Source organism: Phaenicophaeus curvirostris, chromosome 1 (genome assembly GCF_032191515.1).
Source record: "Phaenicophaeus curvirostris isolate KB17595 chromosome 1, BPBGC_Pcur_1.0, whole genome shotgun sequence".
Classification (NCBI taxonomy): domain Eukaryota; kingdom Metazoa; phylum Chordata; class Aves; order Cuculiformes; family Cuculidae; genus Phaenicophaeus; species Phaenicophaeus curvirostris.
The window spans coordinates 73,166,636-73,186,564 of record NC_091392.1 but is presented as its reverse complement, the minus strand read 5'-3'; the positions used below and the strand labels follow the sequence as shown (position 1 = coordinate 73,186,564).

General features: G+C 49.4%; 2 protein-coding genes across 2 annotated transcripts in view; both read left to right on the top strand.

The window, feature by feature from the left end:
• The window catches only part of ITPR2 (inositol 1,4,5-trisphosphate receptor type 2), a 998,050-nt gene that overhangs the window by 347,288 nt on the left and 630,833 nt on the right, over positions 1 to 19,929 (top strand). The gene's annotated exons all lie outside the window — the stretch shown is intronic.
• Positions 1,523 to 3,828, top strand: BHLHE41 (basic helix-loop-helix family member e41). Its single transcript, XM_069862917.1, has 5 exons — positions 1,523 to 1,779; positions 1,999 to 2,062; positions 2,295 to 2,402; positions 2,573 to 2,684; positions 2,791 to 3,828. Exons 1-5 carry the CDS (start codon positions 1,718 to 1,720, stop codon positions 3,744 to 3,746), a joined length of 1,302 nt encoding a protein of 433 aa, XP_069719018.1. The 5' UTR covers positions 1,523 to 1,717; the 3' UTR covers positions 3,747 to 3,828.

Genomic DNA, 19,929 nt, shown 5'->3' with positions numbered 1-19,929 from the left:
GCCGGGGGATGCCCGGTGCTGCCCGCTACCCCGAGCTGGGGAGGTGCCCGGTGCTTTTCGGGGCTGGATCCCGGTGCTGCTCGAGCCGGGGGGCTGCCCGGTGCTGCCCCGTTACACCGAGCTGGGAGGCTGCCCGGTGCCCCGAGCCGGGGGGCTGCCCAGTGCCGCTCGAGTGCCCGGTGCTGCCCCGTTACTCCGAGCTGGGGGTCTGCCCGGTGCTGCTCGAGCCGGGGGGTTACCCGGTGCTGCCCTTTCACTCCGAGCCGGGGTCTGCCCGGTGCCGGTGCCGGCGCCTGCGGGCGGGGGGGCGGCGGGGCGGGCCCGCCCGGTGCCGCCGGCGGCGGTGATGTGGCAGCAGGTCCGGGTCACGTTGCCGGCCCTGTGCTCGTACCAGCGTGAGACGGGATTAGGGTAGGCGGCCGCCGGTGCCGCGGCCGGTCACGCCGCACCAGCGCGAATCCTCTCCCGGCGCGCCCCGCGAGGCGCGGACCCGTTCACACCGCACGCGCCCTCAGGTGTATTTACCGAAGCGCTTTTACAAGAAGCGCTTTTGCCGCGGGGTCGCTGGCGCGGCGGGGCGGACCGGGCTCCCGTCCAAAGGCCGGGCGGGAGAGCTGCCGGGAACGGCGGGATCGCCGGGAGCCGAGCCAGGGAGCGCCCCGGGGCTGCCGCCGCCGCCGGCACGCGGGGGCGCGCGTGCTCGCGCCCGCGCCCCCGCCCGCCTTCGCTGAAAGATACGCCCGAACGTGACCCCCCCCCCCTCCCCGCCCCCTCGGGAGAGGCGGGAGGCGCCCGGACCCCAACGCCACCTCGGTGGGGAGGCGCGGGGACCCGGAGCCGGGGGGGAGGCGGGGGGAGGGGTGTCACCGGGCAGGGGCGGCTGGGGACAGGGGTTCCGCATGTTTTGCACGTGCGGGTCACGTCCGCAGGTAGAAAATAATAAAAATCAGTGAAATGATAGAAACGCAATAATAGAAATAAATAATAAATAATAGAAATAAATAATAGAAATAAAAATAAAAAATAGAAATAAAAATAGAAATAAAAAATAGAAATAAAAATAGAAATAAAAAATAGAAATAACTATTAAATAATAAATAATAAACACAATAATAGACATAAAATGAGATAAAATATGAGAAATAAAATAACACAAATAAAACGGTACCAAGTAAATAATAGGAACAAAATAGCACTAATGAGACGGGACAAACAGAATAAGGCAAAAGCACTGGTAACGCCGGCGATGCCGTGAACCGCGCCGCCGCTGGCACCGGCGCTGCCCGCCGGGGGGGCCCGGCGGCGGGACACCCCTCACCCGCCGTCCCCGTTCCCGCCCCGCCCCGCCCTCCCCGGCCCCGCCCCGCCCCGCGCCCTCCCGGCGCGCGCCGCACGTGAGCCGCGCGCGGGGCTGGCTGGCGGCGCGCGTGCCCCGCGGGCAGGCGCGGCGGCGGCGGCGGGTGCAGGCTCGCGGCGTGTGCGCGGGGAGCGGGAGCGAGGCGCGGGGGGGGGGGGGGGGCACAGGAGGAGGAGGAGGAAGAAGAAGAAGAAGGGGGGTCGGCGGGGGACGACGAAGCGCCGCACGCTTTGGCCACTGCACGGGAGAGGGGCACGGAGGCTGCATGTGCGCAGGGTCGCTCGCGGAGCTCCACAGAGTGATCTCGGCGTCCCGCAGGCTCGGTCCAACGCAGCGACGAAGCGTCAGCCGCTGCCAGACATGGATGAAGGAATCTCCCGCTTGCCGGAGAGGCAGCTGCTGGAGCATAGGGATTTCATAGGGTAAGGCGCCGGGGCAGCGTCTCCGTCTCGTGTCTCTGCGGGGTTTCGTCCTCTGGAGAAAGCGCGCGGGGCTCTCCCTCCGCCGGTGCCGCGGGGCTCTCCCTCCGCCGGTGCCGTGGCCGGAGCGCCCCGCGGGCCGCCGGGGTCTGTGCCCGGCCGGGGAGGCGCCGGGGCAGCCCTCGCGTCTTGCCGGTGCCGGATCTTTGCCTTTTCCCCCAGGTTGGACTACCCTTCCCTGTACATGTGCAAACCCAAAAGAGGCGTGAAGAGGGATGACAGCAAGGTAAGGATAAGTTTCTGCGCTTAAGTGCCTAATTGGGGTTCGCGGCGTCGCTCCCGAGAGCATCCTCGGGGCTGCGCTTTTAACTTCTCCCCGAACTCCGAGCAGAGGGGAGAGCGCTGCCTCGGCGATAATTTGCGCGGCGTGTGGTCGGCGTGACATTTGTTTTGATTTTGGTCGCCGTTCCGAGGGGCTCTCGCCTAACGCTTGGCTTTTCCCGGGTTTTGCTAATTAGGAAACGTACAAACTGCCACACAGACTGATAGAAAAGAAGAGGCGAGACAGGATTAACGAGTGCATCGCCCAGCTGAAGGATTTACTGCCCGAGCATCTGAAATTGACGGTAGGTGGGGATGGGGGCGCGGGCAGCCGCCGGGGCGGCGGGGGACACGGGCGGCCCCGGCCGGGACGCCCCTCGGGAACCGGGTTCCGCGGAGTCGCGGAGGCGGCGTTGGGCTGCAGCCCGTCGTGCCGGGAGGGAGCCGAGCCGCCTCGCTTCCCTCGCCTTTGCAGACGCTGGGACACCTGGAGAAAGCGGTGGTGCTGGAATTGACTTTGAAACACTTGAAAGCGCTGACGGCCTTAACGGAGCAGCAGCACCAGAAGATCGTGGCTCTGCAGAGCGGTAAGCGAGCCCCGGGGGCGGGCGGGGAGGGGAGCGGAGCGGGCCCCCCCACCCCCGGCCGGAGCCGCGGGTAAACGCCGTCTCCCGGTTCGGTCTGTCCCCGCAGGGGAGCGGTCCATGAAGTCTCCCGTGCAGGCCGACCTGGACGCCTTCCACTCGGGCTTCCAGACGTGCGCCAAGGAAGTGCTGCAGTACCTCTCCCGCTTCGAGAGCTGGACCCCCCGCGAGCAGCGATGCGCGCAGCTCCTCGGCCACCTGCACTCCGTCTCCTCGCAGTTCCTGCCCGGCCCCCAGCTCCTCTCCCCGCCGCCGGGCCCCCTCGCCAAGGGATCCTCCTCCTCGCCGCCCGCCCCCCCCTGCGCGCCGGGCCACAAGCCGGAGGGCCAGGCGCACTGCGTGCCCGTCATCCAGCGGACTCACGCCGAGCCCAGCGCCGAGACCGACACGGACACGGACAGCGGCTACGGCGGGGAGGCCGAGGCGCGCCCCGAGCGCGGCCCCGCGGCGGCGGGGGGGCCGCTGCCCGCCCTGGCCATCAAGCAGGAGCCCGCGGGGGACGAGGCGCCGCCCGCGCCCAAGCGGCTGAAGCCGGACCGCGGCGGCAGCCCCCTGCCCGGCCCGCCGGGAGCGGCGGCGCGGGGCGCCGAGGCGGCGGCGCTGCTGAGACCGGACGCCGCGCTGCTGGGCTCGCTGATGGCGCTGGGAGCGGGCGCCGGCGGGGCCCCCTTCGGACAGCCGGCGGCGGCGCCTTTCTGCCTGCCCTTCTACTTCATCTCCCCGTCCGCCGCCGCCTACATGCAGCCCTTCCTGGATAAAGGCGGCCTGGAGAAGTATCTGTACCCCGCCGCGCCCATCCCGCTGCTCTACCCGGGCATCCCCGCCCAGGCCGCCGCCGCCGCCGCCGCCGCCTCCTTCCCCTGCCTCTCCTCCGTGCTCGGCCCCGCCGAGAAGGCGGCCGCGGGGCTGCCCCCGGCGCCCCACCTCCCGCACCCCTTCGCCGCCGAGCCCGGCGAGGACGCCGAGCCCGCCGCCGCCGAGGAGCCCGGCGCCGAGGGGCCGTGAGCCGGGAGTCCCCGCCGCCGCCGCCGCCCTCCCCTCGGACTGGCGGGGAGGGGCCGGCACCCGCGCCCCCGCCTGCCGGGGTCAGCGCGGCCCCAACGGGGCCCGGCCCGGGGCAGCCCCGGCCCCGCTCTCGGGGTGGCCGGTCCCGGCGCTGCCCCCGCGCAGCACCGCCGAGGATAAAATTTGCTACTCAGTATTTTTTTAATGTTTGGCTTTCTAAGTGCGTAAGTATGTTAAGGAAAAAAAAAAAAAGAAAAAAGAAGGAAGGAAAAATAGGATACTTAAGGATATTTTTTTTTTTCCTCTCTACAAGGTAACTTAAATGTTGCACCTTATTTGGAATGGGTTTATACAGTGTCCCCGAGTCCCGTTTAGGAACTTGCACTTGTTGTCCGGGAGACCTGGGTGGGCTCAGGGCTCAGGAGGCAGGGCAGCCCCCAGCACCTGTGCTAGCACTTTACTGAGAACCCGAGCGAGGAGGGACGGACCCTGAGCCCAAACCTGCAGTGCCTTGGGCACCCGTGGGTGCCGCCGGCCCCAGGGACTTTTGGGTGTGCAAGGGAAGGAGGGCCAGGCCCGTTATGTAACCTCGCGTTTATTGACTTTTTTTTTTTTTTTTTTTGGCTACGGTATACAGGTGTGGCAAGTGCGTTTGTTCTCACCCTGTCTTTATTTAATTTAGTATGTTCCCCCCAGATTTTGCCCCGAACTTTGCTGTATAAAATGAATGTTTCTGCACTGAACTACAAAAAGAACCCCCCTGCCCCTACTCTCCCCGAAGAAAACACAGAGTGACTCGTCAGCCTAAACTCATTTTATCCTGAATTTGGAATGACACAAACTGGATGCCATAGGTAAACACCTCACTGTGCAATCAGAAATGATTAGTCTGGTTGGGGTAAGTTTCCCTTATGGGTTCTCTCCTCATCCCATGCTCAAACATCGCGATTTCCCTTTCTGGAGACAAACCAGATACCAGATAATCACACAGATAAGGCTTTTATAATAAGGCTTAAACCAAGACCTTGCCTAGATATTTTTAGTTTGTTGCCAAGGTAGCACTGTGAGAAATCTCACTTGAATGTTATGTAAGAGGTGAGACACAACAGCCTGGCGAGGAGTGAGTGCGTGTCCGGGGTCTGTCAGTCCGTTCGGTGCATCTGCTGCTGCTGTTGCTACTGTTTGCCTCAAACGCTGTGTTTAAACAACGTTAAAAAAAAAAAACCTAGCCTACAGAGTGGCTGTATGTAAATAGTTGTTAATACATCCGATTAATGATGTCTGACATGCTATTTTTGTAGGGAGAAAATATGTGTTAATGATATTTTGAGTTAAATATCTTTTGGGAGGATTTGCTGAAAAAGTTGCACTTTTGTTACAATGCTTATGCTTGATACAAGCTTATGCTGTCTTAAATTATTAAAAAATAAATCCTGTCTGCAAGAAACCAGCTGTTTTAGAACAGTTTAGTATGTGATATATTAGAAATCGATCTTTATATTCAGTATTTTCCAGCACTCCATGAATTCTATTATCTAAATATTTCCACACTATTTTGTGATTAAAAAAAATTCTTACTAAGGAATAAAAACTTTAATACACAAAATGGGGTTGTCTACTAATTAAAAATCTTACAATAATACATAGTTATGGGTTTACTGAGCTTCAAAATGTATGATTGTGTGGCCGGGGTAATCATTTAATGCCTCTTCACATTTGAATTTGCTTGGTTTCCTTTAGCTCACTTTAGCAAACTCTGTCTTAAGATACTCACATTTCACAAAGCAAAGCGTAAAGCGTGTATGTGGAATATATATGTTTCTTCCTGACATCTACTTTCTCCTTTACACAAAACATTAACTTTTATTTTTAAAATTAACACTCTGCAGCCCTGGTGCTGCCTGGAAGCTATCTTTGTTCAGAATGCGCAAACTTTATGATTCGCATGACAATCCAATGATGTGTCATAAACTCTGGAGGAATGATGTATGTCCCAGCTTGGAAATCCTTTAGGAAAACGGAACGTTTAGGGAGGGGAGAATAGGAGGGGAAATAGAGTGGTGGAAAACAGGCAAGTAATTCGCAGCATGGGAATGCAGCACCCTAAAGACTTCCACAGATTTAATATCTGAGCTGCAGATCACCTTTTTTTTTCAAAAATTCTTCCTGTTCCAGAGAAATAAAATTAAGAAAACCCTCAAACAGTAGCCAATGTTTATGTAAGAGGAAATATAAAGGAAATGTCTTGTGCTCCCTCTACTGGCTCTTCAGTACCAATGCGTCTGTACTCCTAGCTACACTGACAACCAGTGGTGTTGGAAAACAAATATAATAGAAAACTCTAAGATTTGTATTGATTTCAGCAGTCCTTTAAAATATCGGAGGAGTTATAAATTGGGTGAAAAATAAGCGGTCCCTTTAAACTGTTCGGATGGGATTGTTAAATAACAGGTATACATCTTTTCACATGGAAGCTATAGTAAATCAATGCCTATTTGAAAGATACAGGAAGGCTATCTGTACAAACACCAACACAAACATAGAGGTGCTTTTCCCATAAAGCAATGATAACCAAAAGCCGCTACATTGCATCGGTATACCTGTTGAAGTCAATTATTTATGGTCTGAAATCAAATCAAAGGTGATGGAAAAAAAACGCATCTGACTTCAGTTGTCTTTGGATCCTGTTCTGTGCCTTTTGCGTTATCACAGGAACGAAAGTGAACTAGGTTCAACCCTTTGACTCGGTAACTTGCCAACCACTTTACTTTGACCTGCATACTTAAACAGCTTAACACTTGTTACGTGGTCAGAGTTACACTGGGACGAACGTGATTATACACACCAGCTCCTCACACTGAGGAAGGAATCAGCGCTACTTACTGACCATGAAGCCCTTCCTGCCACTTTACTACATCCACAGAAAGGGAGGAGCCACAAGTGCTTTTAAAAATAAGCATAAACCCCATGAGCAACTTGTGTGGGTGAAGCATGATCATGGGCCAGGCTTTACGCATTATTTTTTTTCAAACTTCCAGCCTTTTTTGAATATTAATCAGTTTAGATTTCATCGGACTATAAACCCAGATCCTTATAGGGGTCTATCAATTTCAGTATTTACTATCTACAATAACAGGAAGGCTTATTTTTATTAGCCCTTGAATCAAACGTGCCAAATGATTTCATGCCAAGTTGCAGCATCAGTGGAGTCTATTAAATTTTATTACATAAAACATAAAGACAAAATATGTGTGTTCAGATAATGCCAATGTCTAACAAAAGCAAACAGGTTTTAAAAAAGTTTGTAACTGAGGCTGATAACCCACTGGTGCTGGAGGCAAGAGGCAAATGACATGAGAGACCCTAGAGACAGCTTTAATTATTAAATTCCAGGCTTCCTCAGTTCCCTTTGGAAACTAAATCAAATTATGCGTTTTGTATTCTCTCAAGGTTATAAAAATCATAAAAGTAATGGACAACATCTTGACACACTTAAATATACATTCACTAATGTGCAAATATGTAGTATCAGTGTTTGTTATTTCTTACCTTCTTTCTATAACTCTGTGATATATGGATTCTCATCTGCACTTCCCAAGTGCTAAGAGTGTAGGACAGGGTGCTACATTTATTGTATACACTTCAGTACACACTCTATTTTCTCATACACCACAAGATAAGGGATGTTAGCTGGCAAATGTATTTTCCTAAGCAATAAACTTTGAAAACAGGTCTTATTTATGCAGTATATTATAGGGGTATGAAAGGCTCCATTATAGTGTGTTAAATAAACACAGTTAAGAGTGTTAAGCCAATAGAAGGTAATATCACGTGCCTCCCACTGAAGGCAATGAAAGTTTTATGTTTGGATAGAACTCAAATTGACTATCAGCCCTGTTTAAGAAAGGCCTGACCTACCAATTAAGTCAATGTGAGTCCTTTTCTCAAGCATAATGGGCTTTGGAGTAAGTCCTAAGTCTATGTTTTGGGGCTTGTTTGTTTGTTTAATTTTCACTTCTTGTCAGGGCAGACCAAATGTCTTTGACATCCAGCAAGCCTGGGGACTGTGCACAATGTGTGTATCAGCACTGCTAAACTCACAGGCTGCCCTGGGTCTCCTAACATAGTTCCTTTTCTCTTCAAGCACCAGCTCCTGGAGCCATGTGATCTCTGCCTTCTTTGGGAAGTTTCCTGCATGCTAGTTGAAGAAATGAACTTGAAAGTGTGACCTTAAAGTAAGAAAGTAACAAAAATGCCAATTTTCCTCTCCACACACACAAAAAAAAGGACTTGGATTTTTTTTTTTTTTTAGAGCCAGTTTCACTCCAGAAAGTCTGAATCGCTGTTTACTGTCTCTGGTTGCACCTCAGCCTCAGTAGCTCACTGCAAAGCAGCAGAGAGATGCCAGCGGCTCACCTGCCACTAGCAGCAGCCATGCAAGTCCTAGACAGATCTGGGCTGGACGTGAGCAAGGGTGAGCTGCCACTGCCACTTCACTCTCTGCATCCCAAGGCTACAGCATTTCAGTCTCCAGGGCTGCTAATCTGTCACAAACACTAAACTCAGCGCAGCCTCAATTACGGCAGTGCCGTGGGCTGCAGGGAGCTGCCCTGCCCCAGGCCGAGCAGCAGAAGCTGTTCTGCCTCACTGAACTCACGGGGTACCCAGTGGCAGCGCACCTGCTAGTGCTGCTGCCCTTTCCTGGGGTGCGAGCGTGCCCCTTCCTGCCCCGCACTCCCACTGCACCCCGGAGGAAGCAGGACACGCCTGGGACAGGCAGGAAGATGTGACCTCGTGTTCTGGAAAGCACGGGCTGTGATCCCAGGCAGCTTTACAGGGCCATGGGAGCTGGGGAGAGTTCTATTTCCTGCCTCCATAAAGGTCTGTTGGTTGCATTTTTTTCTTTTATATATTTTTAAAGCCCAATTTCCTTTTCCCTGTCCCTATTTGTCCTGTTTTAGTTTAAAAGCAGGTGCAATGATTTTCACTAGACTTTACAGATTTCTTTTACCTCCTCTGAGATCTCCTTGGATCAAATTAGAAATGCAGATAGATTTTTTTTCCTTATTAGGAACAAATCTAGATTCCCTTCCCTCTCACAGTTTATCTCAGTGAGGTCCTTGATCTAAAAGAAACTACATATGAACCAGTGCAAATCTTTGATGAATGCTTTGGGAACCAGTCCCCTTGATACTCTGATATCAGCAGTTCCCTGAGTGCAGCTACCTGCTGGGGATTGCTGCCTGCATGACTGCAGCCCCGCAGCCAGAGAAGGGAAGCAATTCCCAATTTCATCTTGCTTGTCTCGCACTCAGACCTCAAAGGTGAGTCTAGCCCTCATACAAAATACTTCCACCCAGACCAAAACCTCTAGAAACAGTTACCAAAAGAGAAACCCTTGTGGGCAAGTTATTCTCGCAACTGAGCAATTTCTGAAGAACAATCTCAGGAAAAGAGCTATGTAAATACAGCAGCTTCTTACTCAGCAGAAAATTGTTTCCCCGAGTGTGTTTGGAATCATACCTGCACTACAGAGCCAACTGAGCTGACAGATACTGAAGCAGATTCTATTCTCGCTGTAGTTTATCAACAAAATTGCTAAGGCTCCAGCCCTGCAGTTGGTGCTAGGCAGCATACAGCTTTGCTTACATGTTGCTTGCAAAGAAGCCTGTCTGCACAGGACCAATAGTCCTTCTGCATAGTCCTAGTTATAGCATTAAGCAGTCAGACTTACTTAAAGCCCTTTGAATCTACTTCAGGTTTGGATCCTGTGAACAGTGACCCTGACTAGCATTTCTGTGATACGGATATCACAGCTTCCAGTAAAGGTTCTAAGACTGGGCCTGTAGGTTCCAGCTGCAAAACCTACTTTTCTTCTTGATTGGAATATGTATGTCTCCATCAAAAACAAATTGAAATAGTCATAAGCCACTGAGGGAAGACTCTGTAACAACAAGGAAGCCTGAGATGCAGACAGCAAGCTTTTCTTGGCAGCAAGATTGCCAAATGTGTTTTCAGGACTAGCAGTCAAACAGAATGTCTTTTTTTTTAATGTGCAAGTTGAACTCTTTTATTCTGCTAGTGACTGAGAGGCTGAAAAGAACGGCTTTCCTAAAGATGAAAAATATTTTATGCTATGCTTGAAAAGAGACAGTCTGACGTAGCTCATCCGCATTTGTGCAGATGGTCGACGAGGCAAATCTGTAAAGCAGTACTTTCTGAGTGGGTGGCTGGTTGCACACCTACCTCTCAGTGCTTGTACACACTCACTAATGCTGGGCAGCGATTCTGGGAGACACAGGCAAGGAACCTGAAGGGGGGAAGAGGTAGTTCAGGTTATTTTGTCAGAGAACTAGAAAGTGTCTTTGTAGGAGAGACGCATAATTTGATCGCAAAACCGAAAGCAATTCTGAACTCACGCTGCTTCTTTCTGCCTGCAGTACCCAAATACCACCCATAATTGTTTTATGAGCGCTGTGGTCATGCAGACTGTTAATTACAAAGTTACCTATAAGCACAAAAACGCTTTTCTGAAGGAATCTTTGGAAAAATACAAACAATAACCTCCAATGATGGAAACTGTCGCATTTCCCCATAGTCAGCCTCTAGACAGGTAATACTTCCTCCCCATCTGTTGTAGTTTGAGGTAAATTAGAGTCAGGTTTGTGACTGTAAGTTGCTCTAAGTCACTTCTCTGAAAACTAACTGCATGTTTTTGAGACAATATTCTTATCTAAAGTGATAACACAGGGCATTTGTATACCGAAAGGCCAATGTTTACACTTAACCAAGGCCATTCTCAAGCTGGCAAAAAGGAGATGAACCTGCAAGGAGAGGCAAATAGGGCAGGTGGCCATAAACTGAACAAAAAAGTATTCCATCCCATATACATCATACTTGGTATAACCTTGAGAGAGCATGAGGGTCTCGCTCTCTTCTGCGATGGCCGACATCCAGTGAGGACCTCATCTGTCTGGTTGCTCCTGATCCCAAATCTGCGTTTTCCTGTATCCAATTCCTGAGTCCAGCTCCCTTCTAGCTATGGACTCATTCCCTCATGTCTGCTCTGTAGCATTTGTGGTGACATACAGTCATTGAGGGGTGGGGGCATGATCTCATACATTTGTATATACTTTATTATTTCTCTAATAATTTTCAATGTTATTATTATTTCATTAAAGCTGTAGTTTTAGTTTCCCACCCATAAGTCTTTTTCCTTTCATTTCCCTCCCACCTTTCATTGAGGGGTGGAGGGGCAGGAAGGATTTTGGAAGCTCAACTGCATGGTTTTTAGCTGCCGAATTTTGGCTGGGTGTGGCTAAACTGTGACACCATCATTCAGCCCAATGTCCTGTCTCAAGCACTGAGTAAGAAGTATTACTCTGTACAAGATTTAGTACACCATTCACCTGGTAAGATTGTATAAGGTTCCACAAGGCCAAGTGCGAGGTCCTACACCTGCGTTGGAGCAATCTACGGTTTCAAGACAGGATGGAGGATGATGTGATTGAGAGCAGCCCTGCAGAAAAGGACTTGGGGGTGTGGATTGATGAGAAGCTTGACATAAACCAGCAATGTGTGCTCTCAGCTCAGAAGGCCAAATGTATCCTGGGCTGCCTCAAAAGAAGTGTGGCCAGCAGGTTGAGGGAGGTGATTCTGTGCCTCTGTTCCTCTCTTCTGAGACCTAACCTGGAGCGTTGTGTCTAGTTCTGGAATCCTCAATGTAAGAAGGATATGGAACTGTTGGAATGGGTCCAGAGGAGGCTACAAGGATGATCAGAGGGCTGGAGCACCTCCCGTATGAGGACAGGCTGAGTGAGCTGGGGTTGTTCAGCCTGGAGAAGGCTCTGGGGAGACCTTACAGTGACTCCGGGAGGCGGGTCCCCCGCCCAGGTGCCCACCGCGCCCTCTTGACACACCCCCTTCCCCCCACTCCCTTCCCCCCTCCCCAGGGCTCCTCGGGGTGACCGGGGACGCAGTGACCACCCGCTTTTCCCTGGCGATGAAACCCGCCCCCCACCCCCCCCTCCACCAAAGGCTCCCGCCGGGAGGCACCGGCGGCCCCGTCACGCGCGCGCCCACGTGACCGCTCCCTCTTCCACCCCCCCCTCCGCCCCCCGCCCCGCCCTTTCCCCGCGCGCACGCTGCCCGGCACGTGCCCGCCGGCTCTGGGGAGGGAAGGGAGGCGGGAGGGAATGGAGGCGGCGGGGCGGGCGCCGGCGCTTTCGGCGTCGGTAAAACCGGCGTCAACACGCCTGACCCGCGTAAACGCCTCCAAAGGAGGCGTTTACGCGGGTCAGGCGTGTTGACGCCGGTTTCCCGACGCCGGACGCGCCGGCGAATGAACTCCCCAAGGCTCGTTTTGGGGTTTCAGGAAGCGGCACCCTCTGTCAGGGCCGGGCGGCGTGAGGGAGGGGTCTCCGTCCAGCCGTGTGCGGCGAGAACGGGGCTGGGGCAGAGCGGATTTCCCACTTACACGCGTGTATAAATCCCCCCCGAAATCTCGTGTGTATTCCGTCGCTTTCCAAGGTCTAATTTTAATGTTATTGTGGACTTCACAACAGTCAAAACTCTCGCTGACTTGGGGCGGGCTCCAGCGCTGCCTGGCCTTGCCTTGGAGATGGGGAATGGCGCCTCTGTTCAGCACAGACCACGCTGAACACAAGACATTGTCGTCTTCAAGGAAAAACAGTGTCTGGAAAACTGTTTGAAAGAAAACAAGCTATCAGGGGGATATCATAGAATCATAGAATCATCAGGCTGGAAGAGACCCACCAGGTCATTGAGTCCAACCATTCCTATCAATCACTAAACCATGCCCCTTAGCACCTTGTCCACCTCGTCCACCCATCCCTTAAACACCTCCAGGGAAGGTGAATCAACCACCTCCCTGGGCAGCCTATTCCTGTGCACAATGACCCTTTCTGTGAAATTTTTTTTCCTAATGCTCAGCCTGAACCTCCCCTGGCGGAGCTTGAGGCCATTTCCTCTTGTCCTGTCTCCTGTCACTTGGGAGAAGAGGCCAGCACCCTCCTCTCCACAACCTTCTTTCAGGTAGTTGTAGAGAGCAATGAGGTCTCCCCTCAGCCTCCTCTTCTCCAGGCTAAACAACCCCAGCTCTCTCAGCCATTCCTCATAAGGCCTGTTCTCCAGCCCTTTCACCAGCTTTGTTGCTCTTCTCTGGACTCGCTCCAGAGCCTCAACATCCTTCTTGTGGTGAGGGGCCAAGAACTGAACACAGGATTCAAGGAGTGGTCTCACCAGTGCCGAGTACAGTGCTGCCTAACTTTCAAAAAACACAGTTACTTGGACGAACTTTACTTCAGCTTAAATGAAAATACTCCACTTTTTGTAATAGTAATCTCGTATTGCTGGCTCCAGCTCTGCCTGACTTTGGCTTTGAGATGGGTAGAGGTTGCAAACAGAGGTAATCAGAGAAGCAGACACCTCTGTTCAGCACCGATCACGCTGAACACAAGACACTGCCATCTTCAGAGAATGTACAGTGTCTGGAAAAACACTGTTTGAAAAAAAATAAACCAAGCTATCAGAGAGACATTCTGTCTAACTTTCAAAAAATACAATTACTTAGACGAAACCTAACTAAACTTCAGCTTAAACCAAAATATTCCATTCTTTGTAATTGTAACTACTTCTTGTATCAGCCCCTTGATGGTCTTGTGAGGAAAATGAATTTGCCTTTGTTCCATCAAGCACCCCCTCCGAGTGCACTGTGTACGTGCAGTGAAGTGGCAGTCCCGGCCTTTGGACTGTGTCTGCGGAGCTAATAACGCCAGCAATGTCACTGCAGATTAGGGGAGATGATAAGTTGCAGCGCTGCCCCTGGGCAGCATTCAAGGTTTAAAACAAGCTGAATCCGGAGCCCTGGCATTCAAGAGGCTTGCTCAATGCATTTTGAGCAAACAATGCAATATTATGGAGGTGTGGACCAATACTGCTTTCTTCTACAGAAAATAACAAGGTCGGAGAGGTTTATAGCCCTTGAGGGCATCAGCTGGAGGGCTAATAAAGCATGATCAGAGAACAGGCTTTACTAGACTTACTTGTCTTTACTTTGATTTTTCTCAAATAGTAATGTTACTATGAATGTCTGTAGGGGAAGGCAAGACATTTTATTAGCACAGCTAATGCCATTGGGAAACCAGACTAATTTTCAAACTCCCCTGCCTTTTCGTAGCCTCACAGAAGGACTTCAGCACTTTGAGTGCTTAAGTCTCTAGAGTAATCTGCTACACATTTTATATACCTGAACTTTTTATTTAAGAGCTACCAGTCCTTCCTTACCATACCTGTCACATACCCAGTCCTTCCACATACGCGTGCTCCTGAGATGTACCCCACAAAGCCCAAGGCTGGAGGACCATGCATGGCATCCCACAGACCCTCCTTCTCCACTACAGGCTGGTGCTGGGCCAGGGAAAGACATTGATTCCAGCCTCAGCAGCTCTCGCTCATTTGTTTCTGGCTGCAGCCAAGAGACCCAGAGCTGTCATCCGGCCTGGCTGCAGCATAATCCTGCTACTGCTCACACAACACAATCTGGACACAAGCGCTGCCAGGTTCTGCGTGAGAGCTACAGCCACCCTGCAGGCATCTCTCTGGGACATGAATTTACCACAGCCGATGGGATCAGATGAGAGCTGTACAAACTAGTTAGTAGGACACATCTGTACCCCCTGCCCACTCTGGGCCTCAGGTGATTATCACTGCCTTCTACTCAGATCTCAGCCCTAAAGCCTTTCACAGGGGTACATGCTTAAATCAGTGTGGGTTTTTTTTTTTCAAACAGCTGAACTAGATTTGCTACCTGTATTTCAAACCTGATAGCAGTGGCAGCACTCAGTGGGCGTCAGCAGAGGCTGCAGCTGGAGGCACCTGTTGGACAGCACAGAATGATCAGAAGATAACGCAGTCATCTGAGAGGAGAAACCTAGATTCCAGCCCTGCTTTGCAGTGTATTTATGCATTTTATGTTACAAAAAACTGGACCTTCACAGGAGCTGGGGCAGAAACTAGCACTCTGGTTTCCTCTTCCCACAAATGAAGACCCTAATCGACAGGCTAAAGCTATTTCTCAGTGAGGGACTGCTTAACTACTCTGTGCAAACTAGAACAAGATCCACAACAGAGACAGTGTGCTCGTCTCTGAGAACAGCCTTTGGTGAAGCCTTTCTCACAGTGAGCTGGAGATGCAGAGCTGAACTTCCTTGGAGGAGGAATACTCAATCCCAATCATCTACTGAGAAAGAAATGTTTTAGTCATTCAACTATTATTCAAATGCAGGGCTGCTCCTCTTCCAGCTGCATTTTTTTGTGTGAAGAGTGGTGCCCTCTGTTGTTCCAGAGAAAAGCTGCTATTAGTTAGGGAATAGAAAGCATGAATGTGAGACTGGCTAGATTTTTTTCCAGTAATGCAAGGTCTTACAGATGGTCTGATTTGGGTTTTTTTGGTGTTTTTTTTTTGTTTGTTTGTTTGTTTTTTGATAGACAGGCAGTTTGTTCTGTCTATCATGCTGAATGCACTACAATTGGGACTTCAGTTTCCAGAGCAAAGTTGGGAAGGAGGCATCTGTAGAGGAGTATGTACCAACACTAGTAGGAATAAAACTGTTTATAACATGCTCCTTAGAAAATACAAAAGATTTATAGAATAAGCAAGAACTGCTTATTGCAGGTGCTGCCAAGATAATTGAAGAGTATGGGAATGTGTGCAGGCAAGAGTCAGAGTTAAGGATGCTTGTGCATCCCTCAACAGCTCCTGATTCCTAAAAGAGAAGGAGCTACCGTGGCTCAACAAGGTGCCATCATTAGAAAGTATTCATGGGCACTCCTAGTCCAGCTGTAAAGAAAAATGTGTTTGTGTGAGCCTGCATGTTCCTGCTCCTTGGCACAACAGAAAGAAGTTGTATGTTTGGATTGTAATTTGTTCTACAGAGCAGAGACATAAGAAAATAAAAATATATCCATCTGTCTGCAAAATGCATAACACAACTAGTGACAGGGCCAATTCCAGTGTTATAAATTACAAGGTAAGTACAGTTATTTAAAATGACCTTTGAGAGTAATCTGTGCACCATGCCCCAGGTGGCATCTATGGGAAGCGTGCTCCCATCAGTGTCCTGCCAGGCCCAGAAGGTATTTCCAAGAGTCCAGCTGTTTGCTGTGATTGCTGAACATGCCGAGTTTGCAATAACTGTTTTTAAAAGTACACAGTAATGTCATGGGGTTGCTTGAGTTTAGTAACCCCAGGGCGATACATTCAAAGGGGTAGAGGGCAATTCAGTTGCCTGTCCAATCAGTGAGAAGCTACTGCATGTCCCTTCCTTTTGTTTTACTCTGAGATAATCTATACCTGCTCCAGTAACAAAGCTGTCTGGTCTGGAATGGCATGCTAGTTGTTTGGGGCTACCCTGGTATTTTCCCTTGTGGAAACAGTCAAATCATTTGTATTTGTACAAGCCTGTAAAGAGAGGATCTCCTCCCTTTCCCCAGATGTTCCTGATGCATGACAGTGCCTTCAAGATGCACGTCTATGCCCTTGACTGAAGGCACCTCCACACTGCAGGAGAATCTCAAGCTTCTGGCTGGGCCAGAAGGAGCAGAAAGGCAGTTCTGAATCACTGACTTACAATTGCACGCTGCGCAGCTGACAACCCTTTTATCCTTCTGATCTATCCCTGTTATCAGTACTGTGAGGCAGGTGAAACTGCGATTCATCCATGCAGTTGTGAACTGCAGCAGGAACACCACTGTGAAATGCTACCCTTTTGGGATGTATGGTTTCAAACCACTGTAGTTACTTGGGTGGCTTCAAATCTAAATATAATTACAGTTGGATCTTTCCAGTTTTGCTGCGTGGCTTTTCTAGCGAAACAGGTAACTTGCATACGCTGACAAGAGAAGCAGTAAGCTAAGTACAATTATCTGAAGAAGAAATGAGAACAGACTCAAATTTTTAACCCTAAATACAGCCACTCCAGAATTGCATTGCTGAGATGGGGTTCCTTTACTAGTAGCCCTCAGTTACCTTCTAATCTTCCAGTGTTAATCAGACACGGAGGCAGTGAAATGCAGTGAGCCCATCTCCTGTGCACCAGAGAGAGTGTGTGCATTTCTATGGCCGAAATCAGATAGAACAATGCCAGGAAGATTTCCTTTATTCCTAGTTTAGGTTCCAAAAATATTTTACATCGCAAAGGTTAAAAACTGAGGGAGGTAACTGGAAACCTGATGAGCTGTACTACGAGAAAATACCTGACACTCTAACACAGAATAGCTTGTTATTGTTGTTAATTTCAACTCCCCTGCTTTGCAGCCCCTGCCAAAGAACTTAAAATACATTGGTTGAATTCTGAAAGGAGCTGAACTTCTTCTGCATATGCTGAAACCAACGTGCTGAAATCAAAGGTAGAGGAAGACATTAATTTTGCAGAGTAAAGCTTTACACTTAAAATAGACTAATTAGTTCTCAAAGGTAAAAGCTTTATTGGTTGACCCTGGTGCAACACTTGCAAAAGGGGAGATTAGAGTTGCTTCTTTTGAAATGCTTACATTGTTTAGTTTGGAAGGGAGATAAATCCTCTGCTATCAGGAAGAGGTTTAACCTCTGACTGTTGGGTTAAGGAAACCTTGCCCTCGGAGTAGCTTATACTGGTAACTGCAGACCAAGGGCACCGCTTACGGTTGAGATGCCTGTGCCCATTCAGCTCTTGCTATAGAGCTAGAGGCTGAATGCTAGGCCAGATGGGTCTCCAGCCTGACTGAACCATTGTTGGACAACTCGGTGTTTGGGAGTGATCAGAACAGACAGTAAAGGATCCATATACAAAAGTAGGTACGTGGACAAGGGAATGTATTCCTTCTTTTAAGGCCTTTCACCTCCCTAGGCCTTAGTTTCCCAAGCTGAAAAAAGGGGTAACGGTATTAATGACTTGACTCCTTACACATATATGTGTGTGTGCATATATAGAAATGTATATGCTTGGGGTCACTGTAATTCAATGGTAGTAACGTAAGGAGATAGGTTTTTTTTTTTTCCTTGGGAATGTTAGGCAGCATTCAAACAATGTACAAAGATATGTCAAACAAGCAATTTCACTGGATACTCACTCTTTTCAGGCTACTAAGCAAGGTTTTGTGGTTGCTCACAGTGCCCAAAGTATGTGCTCATCCTGTGTGACTGCATGCCTGGGGCAGGCCAAGTCCAATTTTCTTACGAAAGGACAGACGTGTTCCTAGAAGTAGGTGCTTCCTGCTGTACAGTCCCTCAGATGACTATGGACAAAGGTAACAGCAAGAACTTTATTGAACAGGACATGAGATAAGATGCCATGGGAGTGATTATTGTGCTGTTTATCTCTTCCACCCCTAATACCAACAAGCACTTAGGTATCTACAGAAAACCATGAAATGGCAGCCTGTCCTGGTGGATTATTAGTTGCATGCACGTTGTTAGAACATCATTAGACTTTTGGAAACACTGGAACATTAAGGACCACCAAGCGATCGTTTCTATCTGTTAGGTACTCCCAAGCAGCACTTGCAAAAGGATTTGGGCTGCCTCTTGTAATATCACCACTTTGCAAGAAGAACAGAGTTGAGCAAAAGTTGACATGAGAAGGCTTTATTCCTTTTGCTTGCTTTTCTTTTCACCTCTTTAGAAAAAGAAATCCATTTAAAGCTAAACAACTAACCTTCAGAAACCTCAAGCTTTTGTCAGCACGCCTGCATCATGCTCTCACGGTTAAGGTAAAACTAAATCAGAGTGACTTCTTGTCATCCTCTCAGCAAGATATAAAAATATACTTCATTGCAGTAGGAGCTAGATGGCACAGCCAAGATCAGGACCACATTGTGCTAAGTACTATTTGCCAAACAAATAGGAAATGAAATGCTCTTCCCCACTGGGCTTGCAGTATATATAGACAAAGTCAAAGGGGATGAAGCAGTATTATCTCAAGCTTACAGCTAGGAGACTCCAATCCAGAGGGATTATAGTAGTTTGCCCAAGGTCACAAACAGAAAATCTGTGGCAAAGCTGGGAAATGAAACAAGAGCTTCGTAGTCCCAGGCAAATATGCCAGGCACAGGATAATCTTAAAACTAGAATGTTTCAATCCACATCTGTACAGGTTTCAGACCTGCCAGGTCTGAGCCTCCTCACAGAAACTACAGCAGCTGCATCATTTGTGTGTCAGCTACACACATGCTGTGACTAGGACACGGTTCTTTGTAAGTATCATTGTGTCCTTTCTGAAAGGACAAAATGTTGCATATTTTACATGATTTTCAATCGTGCTGTATATGCTTAGAAAATCTGCTTTTCTACAAGCTGCCTGGCTACGCTGCTCCAGGCATGCCAGGATGTATTGCTGCCCTCTTGTGTAGACCTTGTTGTAATTGCAGTGTTGTGGCAAGAGTCGAGTGGACAAGATTATCTGATGCCCTGCATCTAGCACAACCTTTCACACCAGCCGTATAGCTAATGGACATTGTCACCCTTCGCATTTAGCCATGTCGCTGTCTCATGCACACTTGTTTTGTACATGAGACCAGCTACACCACAATGGAGAATCCAGGTCATAGTCTTGGTAACCACGATGCAGATTTGCTAGGTCAAGAGAACAGTTAAGACAACTTTGTAGCAACAAAGCCTAGTTAAAGGTCTGCTGGTGTTCTTGGGTTTCTCTTCAGCTTTCCAGTAGGGCCAGCTCTGCTTCACCGATCAATGTTCACCTTGGGTTGACTGTGACTGCTAAAGTCAAATCATCTTTTTCCGGGCACATAACATTTAACAAAAAGCAGACCTAATAAAAGGAATATGCTATTGCAGGTTGTGACAGGAAACAACAAAGAATTTCTAGTTTTCCTCCACTTAAAGGCTGGCCTGCATTTTATTTTAGCAACAGTTACTGATGGTACCCTGGATGCCATGTCACTGGTTCTGAAGCTGGATGATTCTTTCACTTCCCATCACATGGATAGCGAGAGGGACTTCAGGGCAAATACAAATCAGGTTAAAGGTGTTTTACTTGGTGCGCATTCCTCTTCTCTCCTGCCCCTCTTTTTTTCCCCCTTTGTTTTAACCAGAAGTCCTCCCTTTTAAACTGCCCAGGCAGGTAATCATTGGCACTCATTTGTGTTTCACTGCATAGGGTGTTTT